This window comes from Rhipicephalus microplus, chromosome 8 (genome assembly GCF_043290135.1).
Source record: "Rhipicephalus microplus isolate Deutch F79 chromosome 8, USDA_Rmic, whole genome shotgun sequence".
NCBI classification, from domain to species: Eukaryota; Metazoa; Arthropoda; class Arachnida; order Ixodida; family Ixodidae; genus Rhipicephalus; species Rhipicephalus microplus.
The window spans coordinates 40,525,539-40,549,344 of NC_134707.1; the positions used below are offsets into that span (position 1 = coordinate 40,525,539).

The window sequence follows — 23,806 nt, forward strand, 5'->3', positions numbered from 1 at the left end:
CAACCCTGGGTTCTTCATGAACGTTGTTTTTCTGTTCCAATCTCGGCAGAAATGGCTGCAGCAGTCGGGAATCAAACCCGCTACCTCAAGTTCCTCCTCGTAGCATGACCGTCACCGAGACACCCCAGGCTCTCAAATAATGAAACAAGGGGCCTTATTTTGCATCGGTAATCTCCCCTGATGCCAACTCCTGAACTGATAACTGGTCATTTGTCAAATATGAACCAGGTCAACTTACATTACCCATGTACTAACTTTCTCTGTTTTTCTTTCACTCCCTCATTTTACGTTACCAGCTAACAGGTGATACAAAATTACTTGTACGGCACCTTGACTTTTCAACAACCTTCCTTGTAACGTTTCATACGGAGTAGCACAGGTACGAATACAAGATTTGGAAACGCAACCGATCATAAACTATGATTACATCATACAACTGTCGTTACATACAGACTATTCTGCTTTGCAGCAAGAAGAAAACAGGCCCCATCGACTGTTTATCATTACTTCAAAAATTATTCTACATCCACACTGTGATCACCGCCAATGCTACATAAGAAGCCGACCAGCTAGCGATAAGTCATGGCATAAGAATGAAACCCGGAACAAAACAGCATTTCCCATTTTATAAAAAATCTCGCTTATGTTGCTCATCCAGCTCAATCCTTCAATAATTCATTAGAGCCAGTGTGTTATTCTCATTTTGTCAAAGTGAAGCCAGATGGCATATCATTTAATCTACTGCACGTTACCAGTCATTGAACCTTAAGTACTCGTTTAACATTTTTGCTTATGCATTACAATTGTTATGTGAGTTTCAATTTCCTGCCTTGCAAAATTGTGAAAGCACCATGCCCTTGGGTCCTTCACATAATAATAAAACAATTACCTCAAAGGATGATTCAGCTTCGCCTTCACGAGCAGAAAGCAACAGTGTAACTGGAGATTGTTATAGCACGAAAACACAACCCTTTGGACCCCTTTGTCGCCGTTCTGTTCTCGCACTATAACAATCGTCATGTCATACCAACTAGCCCAAATCGCCATGCTTCTAAGCGTAACTCGGTCCCGTGTGTGTCTTCTCAATTTCTAGCCTTGATTGATTCATTGATAAGTGGGGTTCAGCATCACAAAAACACCATATGGTTATGAGAGACGCCATCGTGGAGGGCTCCGGAAAATGTCGACTACTTGGGGTTTATTAGTGTGCACCTGAATCTAGGCGCATCGGCCTGAAGCATTTCCGCTTCCATCTAAAACGCGGCCGCCGCAGCTGGGATTCAATACCACGACCTGCAGATCAGCGTCCGAGTGCCTTAGCCACTAGAGTAGCATGTTCGTCAGACCCAAATGGCATCGTTTACTCAACAATAAGTAGGTCAAATGACAAGAACTAATGTTAACAAACATCCAGGGTGAGTGCCTATGCTTCGATCTTTACACTGGCCGGCCTTGCAAATCCCCATTTCGAAACTTTCTGTTAGAAGTCTGTGCTATGTCGCACAGAAAACATAATTCATTCTGTAAATTCATATCCTTTGTCTTTATTTGAGGCACCAAAAGAATCATGCATGGTTAACTTTCTCCAAAATCCATGTGTGTCGCCTTTTCACACATGGATTTGCATACAACATGGGCGTTGATGCAAACGACGATTCGTAGCACACCAATTGAAACTGAAGTGGCCGCAAGTTGCCACTCGTGGCGCTAGCGGCGCAATGGGGCAAGAGACTGTTGCGCCACCTGTAGGCGCTGTACGATTCCCATGTCACAATTCTTCCTTTTGCAAATCATCAAAGGGAGAACTACACAAATGTAAAGCAAACCTAGACAGCTGCTCACATTGTCTATGCTTTTGGTAATTATGATGACTAAGTATATCTAAGCACATTGTAATGAATGGGCCCTTCAAACACGCAATAATTGCAGAATTCATTTGTTTCGACCCCTGGCACAATTCCACGCTTTTCGCACGCGATATTACAGATGTCAACGAGATGAAAAACACGCCAGGCTTACCTGTGTAACAATAACGGGTGCCGTGTCTTTGCTGACCTTTGCCAAGTGCTCCATGAGCGAATCTCGCAAAGATGCGTGGGATTCCGGAGGCAGTTCGTGGAACACGTACTGGATCTGTTATGGTGCATGACAAACACGAAAGAATAATACCTCATAAGATTGTCAGAATACATACCCTCAGAAGAAAGGACGATGTCAAGTAAAAGCCTTTCATCTCCCAACTGCTGTAACATATAAAATTTTCCTGCACTGCACACTAGAGCTACAAATCGATTGGGTTTATTGGTGGAAACAGTGAGAAAGTGTTGTGCAAAAACTTTATTTCATTGTTGCAAACTAAGATCACTTGTGCAGGTGATGACATAAGGGCCTGTGATTTAGACATCATTACAGAATTGTTTTTCTTTAAATAATGAGCAACTTAATTATGCTTGGCTCGGCAATTCCTGCTGTTTTTCTAGTGCATCATGTGTCACTTCCTTGTTTTGTTTTTTTCTTATGAGCTCCAAAAACCAAGTTCACGGCCTTTTTTTTTTTTTTCAATTTTGTGTGTATCACGCTTCACTTTGTACTGATAGGGAAGGTGTTTGATTTACACCTTTTTTTTTATGCACATTTTCCACAAACTGTGCGATACAAGAACTTGTCGCAGGAAGAATGGGCTTCTGTGTCTGGTAGTCACAATTTCTATTATGTATTGACTCTGTTGAAGCTTTCCGTTACCCTTGGTAATGTTAACTTATCACAGCGGACTCTTGTTAAATGGAACTTGCATGGACCAGGAAAATATGTGCCATTTACCAGCAGTAATTTACAGAAAGGTGAACAGGTAAGCATTATCAAGGTATGAAACCAATCATATTAGAGGTATTGGTTCTATTTAGGTGGGCATTCCATAAATCTTCCATTTACTAGGAGTCTACAGTATTCCTTTTGCATACATATAATTTTGTTTTGTAGGTTTTATTGCTAACTAACCCCTCAACTGTATTATATTTTAGCATTTTCCTATCAAAAATTTTATTCCCCTCGATATCAGTTGTTTTGGTTCTAAAGAGCACACTCTGACGGAAAGAAATATGAAGTGTATGTTGAGGCAACTTAGCATAAAAAGGTTTATCGACCAATTGTCTATTAACATCTTTCACAATTAATTGAATAATGCCACTGTCAAGAAATTGGCGAAAATAAGATGTCAAGTCATCAAGGCCAACTTCTGTATATGAACCATTAGCACGTGAAATGCTGTATGTTGAAGAAAAATCTCTTTTACGATGATGCACGAGCAATGCAGGCATCACCTTCATGAGACAACATTTTCTAAACAAAAATCGAGAAAAACATGTGAAATGTCGGTTTACAAAAACTGGAAGCAAGCAAGAAATGCATTCGCATTTAAAAACCTCATTGGGACACATCTAAGGTGGACAAGACACACTCGTCCGAAATAGGTGAAGGTTATTGTTAACACCTTAACGAGTAATTCTCAAGCTGTCTTTCCTGCAATAATGCCTTCAAGGCGACACGGGTGTTCTGAAGGAAGTCCAGCATCAGTATCATCTTGTACACAGCTAGAAACTGATGTGAAATGAGCTCTACCACAACCCACCCCACATTTAAGAGAGAGAGAGAGAAAAAAGACTATTGGACACAATGTGCCGGCAATTTGGTTTCGGTGGCGTTAGGTGGCGGCTCATTTAAGATTTTTTTTTTTTATCGTACTTCCTGTTTACTCCAGCATATTCTTTTTAATAGCGACTAACTTCTAAAAAAAAAAATAAAGAAGAGACGAGCTGTTGGCTTACTTTTGTTCGCATGGTCTGAGCCGCGAAGTAGCAGGACTCGAGATCCACATTCTGCTGCAAGAGTTCGTCTGCGATCCTCCAGGCACAGACCTGCAAGCAAGCACACACAGTGCACATGTTGTAAGACAGAGAACACGTGCAAGGTGGCTATACTCTTGTCAGCGAATTTCGAGGGATTCTCGTGCATCTGGGCTGAAATATTCAAATTATGACATCAGCACAGGCTCGGAAGACGACATGAACACTTTTGATTTAGGTGCATACGACGAGAGCTCGTCAAACTGCCCAAAACATCAGCGGTCGTCCAAGAGTGACTTCAGCTTTGTGCTTGGGCCTTGTTATTGCTGGTGCGCGTCGGTGTAAGTTGATCCGATGTGTTCTGAAGGTTAGGGCTCTTGTCTGCAGCGCATCCACTTCTTTCAGGCTGGACTACTTGCAGGCGACAGCGCAGGGAGTGCAGTTTCGTGCGTGGAGGCAGCAGAGAGCGAATCTTGGAGCCGCGTTACGTAGTGCCCCGCGGCGCTTCGTAAGCGGTGTCGACTCTGTTTTTTATTGTTCAAGTTATTGGAGAGCTATGCAACAGCATACATAAATATGCTTGGACGAATATTTTTCAGAAGCCGAAGTACAGCGAGAGAGACTGTTGTTGGAGGTCTCACAGTGATCTTGATGCTCCTACACGAAACTACGCTCCTCAGGGATAACGGCACCAGCCAAAAATATATATATATACATATATCAGGAACAGTGAATTATGCAATGAACAAGAAAACTTGAACAGAAAGCAAATGATTTCTTTGAAGCATGCATAGAAGACCTGTGTTTTACCACATCGCAAAACTGCTTCGCAGGGTGGTATGAAAGGCACCAAGTGTAATGGTATTTTATGTACATGAAAACTTTTGTATTTACAGAGCTTATATTTACAGGATAATCGTGTGTGCTTCTTGCGCTTAAAATGTATATTTCAATTTCTTTTTATGCTTAGCCTGTTCAGAGCAGTGTTAATGGTTCTATATAATTTCTTTGTTCATGTTTACAATGTTTTTCAATTGATGATTTTTTCATACCACTGTTAATATATTTGTGGTATCAAACTGACCGTGTTTGAAAAATAACTCCTGGCTGTATAATTCGATACCATAAACATTAATATCAGTAACTTTGGGTGCCCTAATAAAATAAGGTTTTCTGGACTACCCAATAACGGCCAAACTTCTTGGGGTCCCAAAAGTGTTAAAGGGACACTATACAAGCAACTATGAAGTCTACGTTGATTTTAGTTGAATTTTTTAATCACTCACGCCATTTCGTATAGTAACATCTGGCGGTTCTTTTTTCCTTGAATCAAACACAAACAAACATTATTTAAACATATAAACACAAACAAACATTAAACATATAAAGAAGCTCTCGTGCATCAAGAGATGCAATAAAACGCATCAAGAGATGCGTTTTATTGCATCTCTTGATGCACGAGAGCTTCTTTATTTAGTGCAGCTAGATCGATTACTAGTGATTGTAGGCAGTTCGTCTGACGACATCCGGATCATTTTGAGAATGTCCTATTGCGGCTCATGTGTTCTTGTGCATTTACCTTGATTTCTCCGTAAGTAGGGCACTGTTGTTGATAATACTGTCGTTTTAGATGTCATACATTGAGCTTTCATTCTGACGTAAATTATTTGACTTTAGTGTCCCTTTAAAGAGCACTCAGTAAATATAGCTCATTGCTGTGTGTTGCTTGTGGGAACTTTAAATGGTGTCAGTAAACCCCCCACACCCCTGCCCAAAAAACGAGGGTCTGTTTAACGGGCTTGACTACTCCGACATTCACAAGTGTTGTGTTTCACCTCCATCAAAATGAAAATGCTGTGGTAGGGAATCGAACCTGCATCCTTCAACTTAGAAGTACTACATCATGGCTTCTAGAAGCTTCAATGCATGTGATGTCACCTTTTATGTACCTCACTTGACAGTTTCAAACTTTGGGACCGCAAGATGCTGTATGTATTACATAAGCTTGTATTTGCCTTGCAATTACAATAGACTAGAACTTGGTGAAACAAGCACTTGTGATGGTTAAAATCCCACCATCCCGCAACAACACATGTGCACTAATTCCCAGTCTGGGAGGCTGACAAAGCGCCGTAAATGACTCCTCATGATGCATGTCATGCTTTTCTTCTATTTGTAACTGCCACTCAATTTCACAACACTGTTAGACGGCTGAAGCTGCACACATTCAACCAGACGGCAGTTCATATGACATATCTGTAGCTACTATAATGTATTATACCGAGTGAAATTTTAAATTTCATTGCTGCCTTGATTTTAGCCACCGATTAGACAATTCCCTCCCGATTCTTTCTACCACTTACAATCTATTGTCTGTACCTAAACCCCAATGCTTTGAACAGCATGGTGAAGCTTTTTACACGAAAGTGTTTCCAGCTGCTCCCTCCTTTTTTTCACAAGTACTACGGGTGTGTTCCAATACTTGCCGTAGACCACTAAGTGCACGGCTGCCATTTTAAGTCCCATTCCGATTTGATGAAGCCAGCAAAATAGACAGCTTCGAGATGACGGCATTGGAGACGAAAACGATGCAGGCTACTTCGCTGAGCCGCCGTCTTGTTAGGACAGCAAAGCCCTCAGATAGCTCGAATCTTACTGGTACAGTCATCTGCGCACAATCAGACGCTTCTCCAGGCAATTATTGCGAGCTACTTTTGTAGAGTTCAATGCGACAGAAGTAAAAAAAAATAACATTAACATCTGCTTTTCTTAGGTTCCTTTTCTCAGCGCGAGGTGGCGTCACATCGCATAGAAGTCATTCAGACTAGTTCCGTTCCTCGGACAGCATGAACTCGATGCTGCCTTCTAAGCTGTCAGCGTAGACTGTCTACGATGCTGCCCAGAATCGGAACACAGCCAACATTGCATGTCTGTCCTTTCGTACTTGGCTCGGCACAGCTTAGCCCACAACACTTTCATTCTGACCTCAAAGAACAGTAAAGCTGCCCCAAGTATTACGATAGATCTTTCCTTCGGCAATGTCATATATGAAAGTACAAATCTGTAATGACACTCAGCAGTCAAACGAGTTCAGTATTGAATCCAAATGAAGGTATCTATTGTGTTCTGCACGAGTTCCGCGCAAGACGATGCTGTTCATCACGAGCACTGTGCTCTTGGGTACAGGAAGGATGAGAAGAAATCCGAACAGCACAATACACTGCTGTCATCATGCTCTGATGTTGGTGGCAATAAAAGCAGGCTTAAAGGGTTCCCGATTGCGACATGACTCTAGCCGCTTTTTATCACCACCCAGTCTACAACCACTTGGAAATAAATGAAAAACAGCAGAGAATGTAGATCCACATGATTTCGTTCCTTTCCATTAACACAGTACTAGTTGAAATGGGCACGTTTATGTTTTCAATATCGCTATTTATTTATTTTTTCACATACTAGAACTGCGCGCTAGACGAATGAGCAGAACGTCTCGTCGAGGCAGCTTGCACGCGAAATCGGGGCCAGAAACTTGCACGTGACGGTCAGTTATTCGAAACAGTTGGGGCAATGAATTTCCTTTTGAAAAGAAAACGGCGTGGAATTTTTCGGATGTCGAAAAGGCCGACAGTGTCGCCAAGCGAAAGCGCCCAGAAGTAGGCTGACGCGCGACGCACGTCTACGCACGAACGGTGAAGAAAACGTGATCTATAAACGTCAAAATACAGCAACGAAAACCGGTCCTGTGCAGGCCGATAGGTTTCGGAGTGGGATCGGAAACGCGCTTTCAACGGTGCGTAGCGGCGAAGACTCGAACGCCAACAGGAAGGTGAACACAGAGAGAAAAGTAAAAGAAAAGGTCTTGGAAACCTACATACAGAGAGCTAGCCGTCATCTGAGAGCTTCGCGATTGCCTCACACAATCCTTTATCGTTTACAACACATCGTCACAGCATTTCGACGTCTCGTCCATCCCTTTCGGGGGAGATACCGTCCCGAACCACCAAAAAAAACACGATCGCGCTAGCTTCGTTTTTCGCAGTGGTGAACATGAAAGTTGGAGCTCACAAAACTCACGGATCTCTGCAGTTCGCCGAGCCACACCGATGCTTTCTCCTTGCCCGTGGTGTCGGGTTGTGTGTACAGCGCGTGGATGGCTTGGACGACCGCTTGCAGCGACGGCATGTTCGCCGCGTCGTCCATTGCGACGCTGTCTGCGCACTCGGGTGAACGCAGCCTACACGTTCGCGCTGATTGCGCGCCCCGCCGAACGTCCGCAATTAAGCGTATCACGCTCGGAAAATGATTGAATGTCAAAGAGAGCCCCCATCAACTGCTAACCGCCATTAAACGAAGCTCCGCAGCAGTCTAATTTGTTTGTGCTATTTTGTTTTTAAACTCAAACGCACAAACTTGAATTAATTTTTTGCAAACTTTTAAGCTATTATATAAATTTTCAGTAGTATATGATTACGTGTTAAAATGAACTTAAAAGTTACAAAGCTTAAGTGCGGGCCTGTTATAAGCAACATGGACGACGACGGGTTGCCGATTATCGGTCCCGGCGTTGATTATGCCAAGGTAAATACAAAATCGTGCTTAAATTTCTAAAAGAAGCTATCAAGGAATTCTATTTGCTTGTGTTATTAACGTAACGAACATCAAGCTTCCCCGTTTGTTGTAAATGGCGCTATGTCCTATGAACACGAAGTCATTCATGCGTCCGTAGTGGGTGTATTTTAGAATAGTTTTTGGTCCGAAAAATCGGGTGCGTTGTCGGCTTGTAGATGGCCTTGAGGCGATTTTCGCGGCACTGCGTCTTCTTTCCACGCTTTGAATGCGACGTTGCGTTCCTGATGCACGGCCTGTGTGGCTGCAATTGTTCGCGCCAGTTTCGGCCTCGCGATGTCTACGTGTTTGCAGGTTCGTTCGTTCCGATCCTTATTGTCTACGTCTCCTTCTAGGTCCCGCCCATCCAACAGAAGCGAACTTTGGCTTTCCTCAACTACTTCCTGACAAGAACAACTTCATTTCTGAACCACTTTGCGACAGTTTGCGACGAGAAATTAGAAGACCTGCTCATCAGAATACAGCGACTGGAAGCCTCCATGTGCATCCTAGAGGCAAAGGTAAAGGCATTGAGCTGCGCAGTGACAGCATAATATTGTTGGTGATTCGTCTATTTGTCACGTAATCAACGCATAGTTAGTTCAATACCTGTGACACACGAGTCCTGTCAACCGCGCTTGGATCCATACGGATGAAGCTCTAATTGCTGCAGTTAACTACCGGCCGCGTTTGGGCATCTATTCTGCTCTGTTCTCTCAGAGCTCGAAAATACTTAATGTCGGTTGATTTTCAAGGTGATAGAGCATGCTTGTGCAAATATGCATGTTTGCACTAATGGTTATAAGTGTTATAAAATCATCGAAATTGCCCAGTTTGTAAAATCACGTGCTGATCCAGTGTGTTAGTTCACCAAGTTTGTTTGCTTTCTACTGTTTCAGCTATCTTCGATTCCTGGGCTTGAAAATGTAACAACCGGTGCCGCTGAAGCCAAGCCAGATGCACAAGACCGGCCAAATACGGCACAGGCCGCTGCCAATCAGTCGCAGCAGAAGCAGTCGAAAGGCTCCACGGTCGAGACAAATGCCGAACCCATCATGGCGGCAGACTCGGTGACGCAGCCTCCGGCCGCGCCAACGAACACAATCTCCAAGGATCCTAGGTTCTCAAAATACTTCAAGATGCTCAATGTTGTAAGTGACTCTGAAACCTTGCTGATATTCCTGCTGAGGCAGTGAAAAAGCAGTGTACTTCTTGTTTTATAGCTGCGGCACCACATTACATATGCAACATAATGCCTACTAGAGACGATAGTGACAGTGGGTCAGATAGTGACGAAATTAAGAAGCCCACCGACATAAAATGGAATAACCTAACACAGGATAGCGCCAATTTAAGATCACTGGGGACACCTGCTTAAAGTGTGTGTTAAAGGATTACCAACGTGAAATATATATACTTTCAGATTGTTGCTTTATCGAAAAACACCAGTGTCGAGAACCCTAAAAAGACTAATATACTTGCTAGAAATGCATGTAATATAGTTTAATACCCCTTCCTTAGAAGAACAGCTACAATTTCGATAATGAGAGGGCAGCTTCTTAGCGACATCATGGCAGTGTGACGTCATTAGGTGACAATCATTCTTGAATTACAAGGCCACAATTCATAATTCAATGCAAACTCTTTCGTCTCATCATCAACATACGCTTCATGGACATGCATAGATTTCTTGCACATTACTGTTGGCAGGCGATACTAGTATTCATCGTTCGTTTCTGTGAATGCAGGGTATTCCTTTGGGCGCTGTTCAAATCAAGATGCGTCAGGAAAACGTGGATCCCAGCATACTAGAGTAAGTTGGTGGCTTATTATTTTTCTTTAATTGATGTTTTTCGTGCACCTGTGTTTTCTCTCTGTTCTGCACTCATCAGTATCTTGCCTCTAATAAGCTTGCTTTGTTAGTTTATCGGGGTAACACGTCCAGGGTAGCCCTCGCTCAACGGTGTTATCAGAGGCAGTGCATGGCAGAACATGCACTGCGTGCACATAGAATGTTTTGTTCGTGTATTTACTTGTTCGTTAACGTACTGTCAGAGCCAAATACACAGATAGGAGCAGGCTACAGTGCAATGATGCATACATAAAAGCCTAAATTACTAATCATGAATTCTATTTACAGAACATTTGCTGAGACATTTTCGAAGGGTGATTATTTATTTTAAGTGTTTCTTGTGCAAGAAGGCAACTCCTCTGTTGTGAGTCATGACAGCCCTCTTATTAGTGACCGGAAAAAAAAAGATAGCATTTGATCTGCAGAAAAGAATTTTAATCTTTCACACATAAGCTAAGTTTGCTGAAGTATGCTGTGAAGGCTATATGAACACATTGCAGAGTTTTAGATGATAAAATCTTCCGTGAAAACGATCTTATTGAATAACTTGAAACATGAGAGGTCAAAGGTTGATATCTGGAAGACACGCTTTCTGTTCTGTTATCAGTAGTTAGGAAGAGTGAATCTGAAGGCGTTTGAGAGATGCATGGTGTATTTGGCTGCACCAGCAGTATTCAAAGCAAAAGTTCCAGCAATGCTTCCAAGCCAACGAACAGTTGTGCAGACATGCTTGACATGTTGTTTTGTCCAACTATTTACCATCTGTTAGACAATCATTTTCCCAACTTGAATGTTTTTAACCATAATTTGTTCACCTTTGCTTGGGTTCGTGCAGACAGCTGACTGCTTTCAAAAGGAGGATGCTCTTGCCTGCAAGTGTTCAAGTGCTTATTATTTGTGGGCCTTGCAGTAATCCCGATGCACCGGCGCCCCCTGGTGCTCCAACATCTCCATGTCCGGCGGACGGCAACACCACCGACGACAGCAGCCTCGGCGATTGATGCGGCAAAGTTCCATGTTAGCATTCACATTCCACGTGCGGCAGCCTCAGCCACCCGGCTGGATGAATTCGCACCAAACAGGGCCGCCACGCTCGAACCGACGTTCATGGGGCCTCGAAGCACCCGTAAAGGCAATTTTCAGTGAGCGGGTGTCACCCCAACTCGCTGTGCATAGTGCTCGACCATAACTTAACCAACCTGTAGTGTCTTGGGGCTTGACCGCCTTTGCTAATGTGTAAGGATGAGCTTCGACAGTCAGTTTCAAGCATTATTTTCACCGGTTCAGACAGCTATATACGCTAGAAGTGTTTGTGTTTACCAAAAAACAAACCTTAAGTTTTTTTGTACAGTGATGGTTCGAGTGTAGGAAATTGTGCTAATTGAGCGCCGCGTCAATTGTCTCGAACCAGCCATTACGTGATGCACTAACCTTGTTGTATTTATAGTTCTGTATTGGAAGTATAGCTTGTGGATATATTTTGCTGAAAGACTAGAGAGTCTCGCGTCAATAAAGCTCTGTTTATACCGGTTAAATGCAGTCCCCTAAATGAGCATCAGAGAATTGATTTTTCGTAAACTGTTGTGTTAAAAATGATCACAGGGTGTGCTGCTGGTTCCTAATTTTTTCGTGCTGCTGGCTTTTTTTTTTTTTTTTAGCCTGCTGCCTTATGGAGCAGCTAAGGCTAGATTCAGATTTACACACACATTCATCTGAATATTCATTTGTGATAGCAAGAAGGCTAGCAGCATTTTCGTAGGTTTGTTAGCAATCTCGATTGCTTCACTCCGTCATCTGTGTTTCTGCATGGATGGTGAAAGGCCACTGCATTACCATTCCTTTGAAATAAGTTGTATTGTCAGATGCATGCCATGTAGTTGCAGTCTTGTGAGCGATTTCATGTAACTAATTGCAACGTGAAACATTTATTATAATTTACATAGCTGCTCATCTTGTGTGTGCTTATTGTTTGTAACATGGAGTGTCGTCTGGAGGTTATGTTCTTGTGGTGTGTAATTTTACTAAGTGAGAGTCACTTCGTTGTGTTTTACCATCGCAGGGATGTTCGGTGCTTCCTCGGAATTCTTGTAGGTGCTTAACACAAACGTGTTAAAGTCTTGCATGAAACATTTTAGAGTGACACAACTTTCTGGAAGTTCCTCTTTTGTACTTGCTTTCAGAGCGTAAGTGAATACAATACTCGTGCGTGTGTCCCCACAAGTAGCTTCGATTGTGCTGGAAATGTGGCGTCCTAATTGTCGTTACCCAAAACGAGGTGCTTTGATTATAAAGCCTTCTGCGTACCATCTTATTCCCAAGTGGCAGCAGGCAACAGTGAAAATGTTAGCAAGTTCCTCTAGTCCATGTTATTCCTGCATTGCCCATCATCGTTCCCCGTGTTTACTAGACGGCACACATCTAAAGTCACCCGCCCACCATTTAGATTCCTTTTTTTTTTAGGCATTTAGCATGTTGGTCATGTAAAATCGCCCTGTTAAGAGCTTGTCACATCTCATTATGATTCCATATTTTACAAACAGTAATTGCCGTTCGTGAATGCATATACACTCTAACCTAATTATAATGAAGTAGCATCTTACACGAAAGTAACTTTATTATATCTGAAAATTTATTCAGAATTACAAAGGTTTATTCCTTACATCATATTTATTGCAAGGTCATTTACCATTTACTTCGTTATAACCGATATTTCGTATTATCCGAGTTTCTTATACAGCCAAACCCTTTTATAAGAGACCCTGATATAAGAGACAAATGGGTATAAGAGGCGCCAGTGTGTCTAAAGTAAAATACGGGTTGATAAAAAAATGCATAGGAGGTACACAGCTTATAAGGGACATCTTGTATAAAAGACAAGAATCGCTGTCTAGAGCTTGACTCTTATAAAGGGGTTCAACTGCATCGAGGTTTGAGTATATTCAATGTCACTAAAGTAAAATACGGGTTGATAAAAAAATGCATAGGAGGTACACAGCTTATAAGGGACATCTTGTATAAAAGACAAGAATCACTGTTTAGAGCTTGACTCTTATAAAGGGGTTCAACTGCATCGAGGTTTGAGTATATTCAATGTCACCTGCACGCTTTGCAAAAGTTTTACTTGGTGTACTCATTCACTCAAGGAAGCACTTCATTAAGATCTCATTAAGCCTAGCTTCAACTGGACGAAAAGTTGGTATTTTGTCTAAAATGCATAGCACTGGAGTGAATTTGACGCTTCTCCGTAATGTAACGCCTTGCTAGAAAGCTCGTGAGATTGTTCCATAGTAGAACGGACCTCAAACATTCCGTTACCATGCGGCTGTTCGTCACCGGTGTATTTTGTAGGTCTTTGTTTGAAGGGGCAGACATTTTTCGTGTTCAGTAAGCTAGCTGGAATATTAAGTCGTTGTAGGATTTGATCATAGAGTTCAACTGGAGCAGCACAGAGGTCACAGCGGGAGTGCTTTGTGTTGAGTCAAAAGATGTGTTAATAGCATGCATGATGTATGCAGTGGCGTTCCTTCTCAGCTGTGATTGCTTATTTTGCTTATGGTCCAATTCCCTTTCTCCCATACTCTCCATCTATTGATTTTTTTTTTAAATTGGTGAGCTTGAACTCTACTTAGCTACATGTTTAGGCATCATCTCAAAAAGTCCAAGCAATCTAGTTGTTTTTCCAGTATAAACAGGGTAGAATCAATTTGCTTTTATTTTTGGGTTTTTCTCCCAAAGGCAACATTTCGATATAGAAAATCACCTTATGAAAAAGTTAAACGTAGTTAGATCGCCCACTGACTGTCTGGTTTACAAAAACTATTATTGTACAGTGCCACTACTTAACGAATATGTGTTTGGAGAAATGAGACTTTCGTAGTTTGAAAACATAAGTGTTTTAATATGTTCTGTGTATCTAGGATGATGTAGCCATACCACATAAACTCCCGATTATTTAGTTTGGTCATTGTTCTGTACACATTAAAAAAACTGTTTCTTTTTAAGCTACTTATGGTAAAGTTCTACGATTCATGCCACGACCCCTAACTTACTATAGAGAGCCTCATGTTGTAAGCTGCATTTTGCGCAAGCGATTGAGATACTAAAAACACTTGTTTTGGTCATTGCAGCCTCTTGCACTACTGGTGTTTTTCATGTGCCATTCTACTTTTTTTCTTTTTACATCCTAAAGCAAGCATGTAATTTTATGTTCACTGTCAGTAATTGTAATGTGCTCTACTTTACATTTCGAGGCTAATCAAAGAGTTGATTTCTCCATCTTGTCCACTCTAATTCTCAACTGCAAGCGCAGCTTGTTGCAAATGCTCTTTTCCTGTTCTAACAACACTACCATCTATTGCATCAGCAAGGGCTCTTCAACTGGAGTTCAGATTTGGGTGCACGTTAAAGAACCCCAGGTGGTCGAAATTTCCGGAGCCCTCCACTACGGCGTCTCTCATAATCATATGGTGGTTTTGGGACGTTAAACGCCACATATCAATCAATCAATCTTAAACTGGAGTTATGTAGTGCAGGCTGGTTTTACAATGTAGCAGCTCGGACATTTCGCCCCGCCGCGGTGGTCTAGTGGCTAAGGTACTCGGCTGCTGACCTGCAGGTCGCGGGTTTGAATCCCGGCTGCGGCGGCTGCATTTCCGATGGAGGCGGAAACGTTGTAGGCCCGTGTGCTCAGATTTGGGTGCACGTTAAAGAACCCCAGGTGGTCCAAATTTCCGGAGCCCTCCACTACGGCGTCTCTCATAATCATATGGTGTTTTTGGGACGTTAAACCCCACATGTCAATCAATCAATCAGCTCGGACATTGCCCGATCATATTCACCTTCCCTGTATTTGAGCTAGAACGAACCAAAAGGTACACCTCACAGGCTTTCCCATGCGAGCATTTCAAGTCGTTGCCACAGTGACTACCAACATGGTTGCAGAAGCACCGCGACCTCCGTGTTATTCAATCATACGAGTTGCGAAACTCCCCTTAGGCTCTATGTATCGAAATTTGGACGGCCATTGGTCCAGATGTCTGGAGTGGGTAAACTCCCTAGAAGTAACTAAAGTAGTGCGGTTCGTGTCAGTGTGCAGGCACGCCCTGTCCCTTGTGCTAGGTAGTTTAGGTAGTGCTAGCGGCATCTTGTTTGTGCTTGGTCACATTTTATTTTGCTTCCACGACGACACCGGCTTACTCTCCTGTGCGCCGGGAGAGGGTATGCCTGTGTCTGCAGTTTCTTGCTGGACGCTGTATAGGGTCGCTGCTGAAGCTGTTGAGAGAGGAGGCAAAGGCAAAGGGACACAGTTGGCACTACTTAAATTTTTTAGGGACTTTAGGTGTGTGCAGATTGTTGTGTCACCTTTTGATTAGCAGACCAACTATTAAATGAACTTGTTTGTTTTTGTGTTGCCGTTCCTAGATGACGTGACAGTCTGCTTATTCCCACAAAATCGGCAAATTGCCTGTCTGGGTTTTGGAACGCAGTTTCACAACTAGTAAGACAACAATTGTGGTGGTTGGTTCTACGCATCTTTGAGGCTTAAGAAAGTTCCCCTTGTGGGAACAGTTGCACAACAGATTGAACGGAGGTGCCGTACTTACGGTCATCGGTCGAAATTTTAAACTGCCCCTGAACCTCGTGGAAAAATCAATGCTGCTTCGCGATGACCCGGTGGCTGTACCCTCAAAATCAACATTGCTCAATATTTATTACTTTCCATAGCTCACAAATCGATCCAGCTGTGGACTCTTCTGAAGGGGCTCGGTATGAAATTTGGTATTACACATATTTTAGTCACTCAATTTCTGAATGTGTTGTATGCATTTGAGCAAAACTATGTGCAAGGCGAGATACACGTGAAGCGGGTTTTTGTTCTCTGCCCTGTTCTGTTGGACATGTCTCGAGACTGGTGCAATTGAGCAAATGCTGTTGCCGCATTGTGATATACTCTGAGATGACGGAACCAGTTTCTGTGTTCCTCCACATTTCACAAGACGTGAACAAGTGGATGGGCTATTTATGGTTATGTAACAAGAAAAAGAATATATGTCATTGAATCAGCTGGACTTGTATTTTTCTGTAAACTAGGAGACTAACAACTCAAGTATTTAGATACGACAAAGGAAAAGCTATTTTTAAACATTTAATCAGATATGTGAATACTGTTGAAAAGTTGCCAAATGGAAAATAACCAATTTGATTAGTCTTTCAAATAAATTATGGAAACTCATCTTCCTTCCACTGCTGCACATTACTGGGGTGCATTGTAATGCACCCCAGTAGAACACTTCTAATAAACCAACCTAGGTAGGGTGAACTTGTGCCCTAGAATAAGAAACAGCTACAACGAAGATTTGTTAAGCAGTGCCAAAAACTCGCTTCTATTGTTTTTCTTGGTAGTTGTAGACTTGGTAGTAGCCCTGGCTCCATGTCAATGGCTGCAAGGACAGACTCCACGTCTTGCAAATCAGACTCATTGGTTTCGAAAGTGCGCAGCTCTGCAACCAGGACAACATCATTCAGACTGGTACTGACGGTTCACTTTGCAACGTGTTGCGCCTCATTTTCAAGAGGAAAACATTCGTACATCCTTCACATGACTTAACAATGTCTCGCGCCATGCAGGTCCCTTTTTGGGGTATCAAGGCGGTGTCAGAAAATCCTTGGAATTCTTTGAATGCTTTTTTGGTCACTGTGGGAGATATGCTCGATCTTGGCGCCACTATGACGTCGACATCTGCAATAAAACGGTCATATACGTAGCAATAGCGTGCCTAGTTGAGGATGAGACAGACGATTCTTGCAAGTTGATTACAGCGCTGTTAGCTCGTAAGAAATCCATGACGATATTGAAGTCTCTTGAGCATTCCGCTCAACGCCCTTGAGCACTCCGGCATCTCAATGAAACTGGCGACGTACGTAAGACCCTGTATTCTGATTTTTGCTGTCCATACTACAGTTGGGTCGATGGGGTGCCCTCCGGCTGGGAAAATTCGTGGTTCCTCCTAAGAAGCCAGCACTTTCTTCGGTATTTTAGACAGCCCGCTACTTACCTCTAAATAACGTGCGCCTGCATCCACCAGTGCGATGACTTCGTAGCCGTCAACCAACACACGTAAATTAGAAGCAGCGTCATTAACGAAACACCGGTTTTCGAGACGGTTGTCGTTTAGAGTCGGCGATAGAGTTTTTTTTTTTTTTTATTCTCACCGAGGGCGCTCTTGCCTCCACAGGTCGCTGACTATAGTTTTTCTGACGCGGGCTTGGGGAACGATACCTTGGGGAGCTTACTGAAGAGCGGGGCCTCGGCGATCTATGCCTCCCCATGGTCGTTGCTCGAGGTCGGTGTTTTTAGAAACCACGTGAGCTTTCAACACTCGACAGCTATTCTTACTTCAAAGGGGTGCGCACCGTTTCGTAGTCGAGGTGCATTGACGGGCAAACCACATAGTCCTGCCTTGCGGTACTGGCACGTTTGGTAGAGATGACCGCTTCACGCCTCGCTTCAGATGACGCAGCTTCCTGTCTTCACTCATATTTAGATCCGCTCGGCGAAACAGGTGAGACATTTCTTTCACATACATGGCCACACTTTAGTTATTGCGCCGATTTCTTGTCTGGAGCGCAGCTGCGGATCTTTCTTTGCGATCTGTATTCAGGAAAGCAACGAGCAGCTCACGTCGAAAGTCTTTCCACGACTGGAAGGCAGCTTCATGGTTTTGATGCCACGTTGGTGTGCTGTCTTCCAGCACAAAGTAAATGCTTCCAAGTTTGCGATCTGCCCCATTTTCATTAGTCTGTGCGACGTGTTCAAAGTGTTCAACCTGGTCCTCTGCGTCCTCATAGCTGTCACCGTAGAAAGGCTTGGGTAGCATCGGCTGGTTCTCTAAAATGTTAGCTGCATGTCGGTTGCGTGCCCGTTCACAGCCGTTGAGATTCAAAGGGAAGTCGACAAGGGTGAAAATTCAGGACCCTCGCCACTTAGGCGTCGACTGCAGCGATGATTAACAGGGGTCAGCTCGTTGGATCCAAGTCGCTGTGGTTCTGGACTTTGTTCCATCACTCGAGAGGGGCTTGGCATCACACTGTAATGGGTAGGAAGTTGATGATGGCATCCCACCGCTGCCACCAGTTGTTAAGAGCTCGGGACCGATGGTGGGTACGGCGGGTTTCTTTACGGTAGCTCGCTCCCCGCCGTCGTCTGCATAGCTTATCTTCGCTAGTGAGGAGATGCGCTCGTAAGAGAGATAGAACGAAGATTTATTTACATGATAGGTGAAAGATAGTAACTGTACAGGGATCCAGAATATCCCGCATTATGTACAAGAGAGATTCAGTTCATGATTCATCTCATGATTCCACATAATGTCTGCGGCTTTTATGGCCCGCCGTCTCCTTACACGGAGTTCCGAAGGAGGCAGTCACCACTCTTGTCACTAATCAGGTGACGAAGTTTATGTGGTCCACCCACCAGAAAGGGTGCAGATATTGCACCACTCGGCTGGGCGAAAAGGTCCAATGGTAGCACAAGCGCACCACATAATGATGCACCTGGCCCACGCCTTGGAGGCACCACAGAGCGAGGATGTAGAGTCCAGAGAGGGAAAGCTGAGCTCCTCCGGGGAGATGGTCGCTGACCCGAAGGTCAGCAGCGGTCCATGGCTGCTTTCAGCTACCGGCTTCCAGAACCCTCTCGAACATGGCAGCGCAAACGCTCGACTCCTGAGAACGGCTTCTTCGACGCGTTCCGACACTTTCGGGCTGTCGGTACTTCGCGATGGCCTCGCGTAGATGACAATAGCCGAGTCAAGAGGTTGTCTTAATGAGACCAGTCACAGTGGCGCCGTCCCACGCGGTCCGAGCCCATTCGACAAAAGCCTTGTCTCACGAATCTTTCGCTGGGACTCGACTGCTTCCTGGAACATCTACAGGACAGCGTGTTGCAGACTGGGCGCCGATGGGGTTGAAAGCATCCCTAGCAGACCGGCTTACGCACAATGGCGTCTGCCCAGATGAACTGCCGGTCCAAACGTAACAACTAACAACACCTGGCACATCCGCCAAATTTCTAACACACAGTAAAAAAACACTTTCTATAAACCAACGTAGGTACGGTGAACTTGCACCCGAGAATAAAACAAGAGTTAACGCAAACCTTTTTGCAGTCCCGAGAATTCACTTTTTAGGGGCAAAACTCCTTATAACGGCACCCGTTCGTCCCCCGTAGTATGTAACAAGTATAACATTTTGACCTCCAAGGTGGTGCCGGTGAGAAACTTCTTCTGTGCGTTGTTGAACAATAAAAAATAGTGCTCAATGTACATGTCAATGGCTGCTAATGAGGAATGAGAGACAGGAGCATTCGGCTTTTAGTTAACGCGCAGGCTGCGATCACCATTAGCAGCCATTGACATGTACATTGAGCACTATCTGACAAGAAAGGGTTGCTACGTTATACTCGCTGGGTGTAACCTCCTTAGCTTTAGAAAGGTTTAGCGAGCGCTGAGCCGCAGTGCCATGAATACAATGAACTTGTATATACCATGAATGAACTCGAGGTGGTTAAAAATGGGAAGTAGATACGAAGCGCAAGCCGTAAGAAAGTAAAAGCCGAATTCTCCGCCTCTCATTTCCCATTAGCAGACATTGGCATGTACATTGAGCACTATCTGACTGAAAAAGTTTGCTACGTCATACTCGCTGGGCGTAACCTCCTTGGTTTTCGAAAGGTTTAGCGAGCGTTCGGCCGCAGTGCCATGAATACAGTGAACTAGTATATACCATGAACTCGAGGTGGTTACAGGTGGAAAGTGGACCCGAAGCGCAAGCCGTAAGAAAGTGTGCGTGTGCCACCTCTCGTTTAGTCCTTAGAATGTCCGCTGGATGGCGGTGCTTTTATATGGGGAATATACAGCTTTTGAGGGAGATATACCGAGAAAATACAGTTTGCATAGAGTGGGAAGGAATGCGTAGCAAAGAGAACGTTGAGGTTAGCAGGGGTCTGAGACAGGGATGTCCTTTGTCCCCGCTGTTATTCATGCTGTACATGGTGAGTATGGAAAAAGCGCTAGAAGGTAGCAACATTGGTTTTAATCTGTCACACAAACAGGGCGGCATGATGATTGAGCAGAAGCTTCCAGGTTTATTTTATGCGGACGATATCGTCTTATTTGCGGACAGTCGAGATGATATACAGCAGCTGGCGAATATATGCGGAAGGGAAGGTGAAGCTCTTGGACTAGGATTCAGTGTAACGAAGTGTGGATTGATGGTATTCAATGATCCCTGTGATCAGACGGTGTCCATACAAGGCCAAGAAATACCGAGGGTAAGTGAATACAAGTACCTTGGAGTATGGGTAAATGAGAGTGATAGATACATGGAGGTACAGGAAAAAGCCTCGGCAGCAAAAGGAAAGAGGAATGCGGCAATAATGAAGCACAGAGCGTTGTGGGGATACAATAGGTATGAGGTGCTTCGAGGTCTGTGGAAGGGTGTAATGGTTCCAGGGCTTACTTTTGGGAACTCAGTGGTGTGCATGAGGGCAGAGGTGCAAGCGGGAATGGATGTAAATCAAAGGACTGTGGGACGCCTCGCGTTGGGTGCTCACGGGAAGACGACAAACGAGGCTGTGAAGGGCGATATGGGGTGGGCAGGTTTTGAGGCGAGGGAAGCGCAGAGCAAAATAAGGTTCGAAGAAAGGCTAAGAAATATGAAGGAGAGTAGATGGGCAGAGAAGGTGTTCCGTTATTTGTATAGGAAGAGCGTGGACACACAGTGGAGAAAAAGAACTAGAAGACTCACTAGTAAATATACGGCTGGTATTGTAAGCCATATGTCAACAAAGAGCGTTAAGGGAAAAGCCAGGGAGGCGGAGAGGATTTACTGGATGGCAGCTATGGAGAAAAAACCGGCTTTGAGTAACTACCGAAAGGGCAAAAATGAAATAAGGAGGGAGGCATTTTACGATAATTCAAGGGGAAGCGCTTTACTGTTTGAAGCGAGATCGGGTTGCCTTAGAACGCGTAGTTATAAAGCAAGATTCAGTAAAGAAGAAGAACAATGCACATGCTGCGGGAAAGATAAGGAAACGGCGGAGCATGTTCTGATTGAATGTGGAGATATCCACCCAGGTGTACGTTTGGGCACGAGCCTACAGGAAGCCTTGGGTTTTAGGGACAACAATGGAAAGCTGAACACACCCGCGATTGAAATAAGTAAGAGACGGTTAGAGTATTGGTGGCAGAAAATTAGAGAGAAAGGACAAAAATAAATATTGGAAAAATAAAATATGGACAGTGTGCCGTAAATGGCAGAGAACTTAAGCTGAAAATTTACCTTTTTTTTCCATTAAGATAGAATTTATCGAAGTAGAGGCATTAGGCCAACATAAAAAGAAAAAAAAAGGTTTTTTTTTTTTTTGTCGAGCCTGGTGGCATACTTGTCACCACCCCGTTATAAAGGGGACGCTCATAGCATCCATCCATCCATCGAATATATGATGAAAAGATGCGAGATGGTGGTACTTGGAGTGTTGAATAGATGGACGAACGGGCACATAGACAGATGCATGGATGGATGCATGAACGAACGCAGGGGCGGCTGCATGGACGAACGCACGCACGGACGGGCTGATGGACGCACGGACGGTCACACTGACGGACGCATGGACGGACGGAAGCAAGAACGAATGGACGGACGAATTCTTCACCCCACTCCCCATCATTCACTCCGTGGATACGCTGGCATTTTTTTTTTTTCCCCAGCGTACTGTTTTGTGTCCAACACGGGTCGCGCTCAGCTGGCTCCCGCAAGCACGTAAAGATGTAGGTAAGCCCGCAAGTAAAGATGTAGGTAAGCGGAAGAAGGAGAAGAGAGGAAGAGACGTGATGTAAGCCAGGGCGAGCGACGACAAACGGGGGGGGGGGGGGGGGGGGTAGAAGAGATAAGAAAGATGGGAGCACGGCGACAAGTTTTCTTCTTTTGTGTGGAGTGTGAAGCATGCACGCGCAGCGGGAATCCGGCGGCAGATTTCAGCAGAGTTGTGGCGGTGGCCGCCTCTGTCGGCAGTGGTGTTAAAGGGTGGCCCTGCTCGCGAGTGACCACCATTTTTGTTTAATAATTCTGAGGTATTTGTTAGCTGTAGACGTTGATCATGCCAAGGGGGCGTAAGCCTGTCTGATAGGCAATTTCATCTGCTGTACGTTCCATTTCAAACAGCTACAGTATCGTTATCCGTTATGACTACTATCAGAGATGTTTTTTTCCTTGCGTAGGCCGAATGTACGTCGGTGTATGCATCCGCGCCAGCACGCGTCTTTATAAATTACCGTGATACTCGAGTTGATGCGTGTTCGTGTGCAGCGTGTTGCATCGTCGTAGATACAGCTCCCAAAGGTTGCGCTTACGCTTGAGTGTTCATGCAGCTCGTTTAGTTAAATTCGAAATTGTGGTATACACCAGCAACATAGGTTGCCTCATGCGGCCTGAATCCTCGCTTTTTTAGCCATTCGTTTACCTAAAACTGTTTTTTCTAACGAATATTGTAATGCTAAATGTCGCCCAATGGCTGTACTTTACTGTGCGAGCACTAATTGAGTCATTAGTACACGCGTTCGAGCACCGTCTATTTTACTCTGCTTTCTTTTACACTATGTTTGGATTTTTTTGTTTAATAAATATTCTATACACCTCGCTCAACCTTGGTGTTGAATTTTTGCTAAGCACTTTTACGTGTATGAGCATTAATTATAGTTTAGAGCACGACCTCCAATGACATTTTCTGTTTATTGACAAGCTTAACAGTATATTGGATAAACGAAACTCTCTAGGCATGCGCTACAGATGTTAACGGGATCCGTGGTATGTGCAGAGTGAATATTTTAATTATCACTGAAAACTCGCGATAATGTCATAAATCACGGTAAGCATGCATAAGTCATGCACGTATTGCCGTTGAAATGTAAAATTGGACACCGTATTTATTTCAGAATAATAAATATAGACTGCAAGTTTTCAAGCTATTGGAACCGAAGGAGTTATAGAAATTCAAAAATCAGTTTCATCAAATCTCATTGCTTAATCGCGGTCAATAGCTTCCAAGATTCTGGTTCCCAGAAATTGTTGCAGAAGCTTGCATGCTTTATTGCGATGGTGTGTGGTTAGAGGTGGGTGCCTCGTGTCTTAGTATTTCCACCATTTTCGTTGTTTTTTTTTTTCATTACACAGCCTGTGATGCTTAAGTGGAGGGTATTGCTATTTTAGCCAACCAGAATCGTTGAAACTGATGAGCATAATTTCGCAGCACACAATAGTAATTTAGGGACACCAATGTATGACATTATAGGTATAATCGTCGCAGTATGAGCAGCCTGATGAAAGCTACATTAGTTGTATTTGAAATAAAATTCATATTTAATAACACAGGTTACATGCAATAGATACTTGATGAAAGTGCATACCATGATGTATGTGTTGTGGTATCATTGAAGGTGCTGTCAATGCA

General features: G+C 43.8%; 2 protein-coding genes and 1 long non-coding RNA gene across 4 annotated transcripts in view; 2 read left to right on the forward strand and 1 right to left on the reverse strand.

Moving 5' to 3' along the window:
• The window catches only part of Tnpo-SR (transportin 3), a 54,416-nt gene extending 46,227 nt beyond the window's left edge, over positions 1–8,189 (reverse strand). The window contains exons 1-3 of one of the 2 annotated variants that reach the window (XM_075871579.1): positions 7,917–8,189; positions 3,825–3,914; positions 2,020–2,133 (exon numbers count right to left, since the gene is read on the reverse strand). In XM_075871579.1, coding sequence (XP_075727694.1) covers positions 2,020–2,133; positions 3,825–3,914; positions 7,917–8,042 — 330 coding nt within the window. In that variant the 5' untranslated portion in view covers positions 8,043–8,189. Of the gene's footprint in view, positions 1–2,019; positions 2,134–3,824; positions 3,915–7,907 lie in introns of both variants that reach the window. The other variant, XM_075871578.1, reaches the window with a different exon arrangement.
• Positions 8,190–8,353: 164 nt separating this feature from the next.
• Positions 8,354–11,834, forward strand: CCDC53 (Coiled-coil domain containing 53). Its single transcript, XM_037416590.2, has 5 exons — positions 8,354–8,420; positions 8,804–8,968; positions 9,347–9,598; positions 10,196–10,260; positions 11,210–11,834. The coding sequence occupies exons 1-5, from the start codon at positions 8,370–8,372 to the stop codon at positions 11,298–11,300; spliced, it is 624 nt and encodes a 207-aa protein (XP_037272487.1). The 5' UTR covers positions 8,354–8,369; the 3' UTR covers positions 11,301–11,834.
• A 10,025-nt stretch (positions 11,835–21,859) lies between these two features.
• LOC142768961 (uncharacterized) overlaps positions 21,860–23,806 on the forward strand; it is a 3,859-nt gene continuing 1,912 nt past the window's right edge. Inside the window, exon 1 of the long non-coding RNA XR_012885585.1 lies at positions 21,860–22,131. This is a non-coding gene — a long non-coding RNA (uncharacterized LOC142768961). The remainder of the gene's footprint in view (positions 22,132–23,806) is intronic.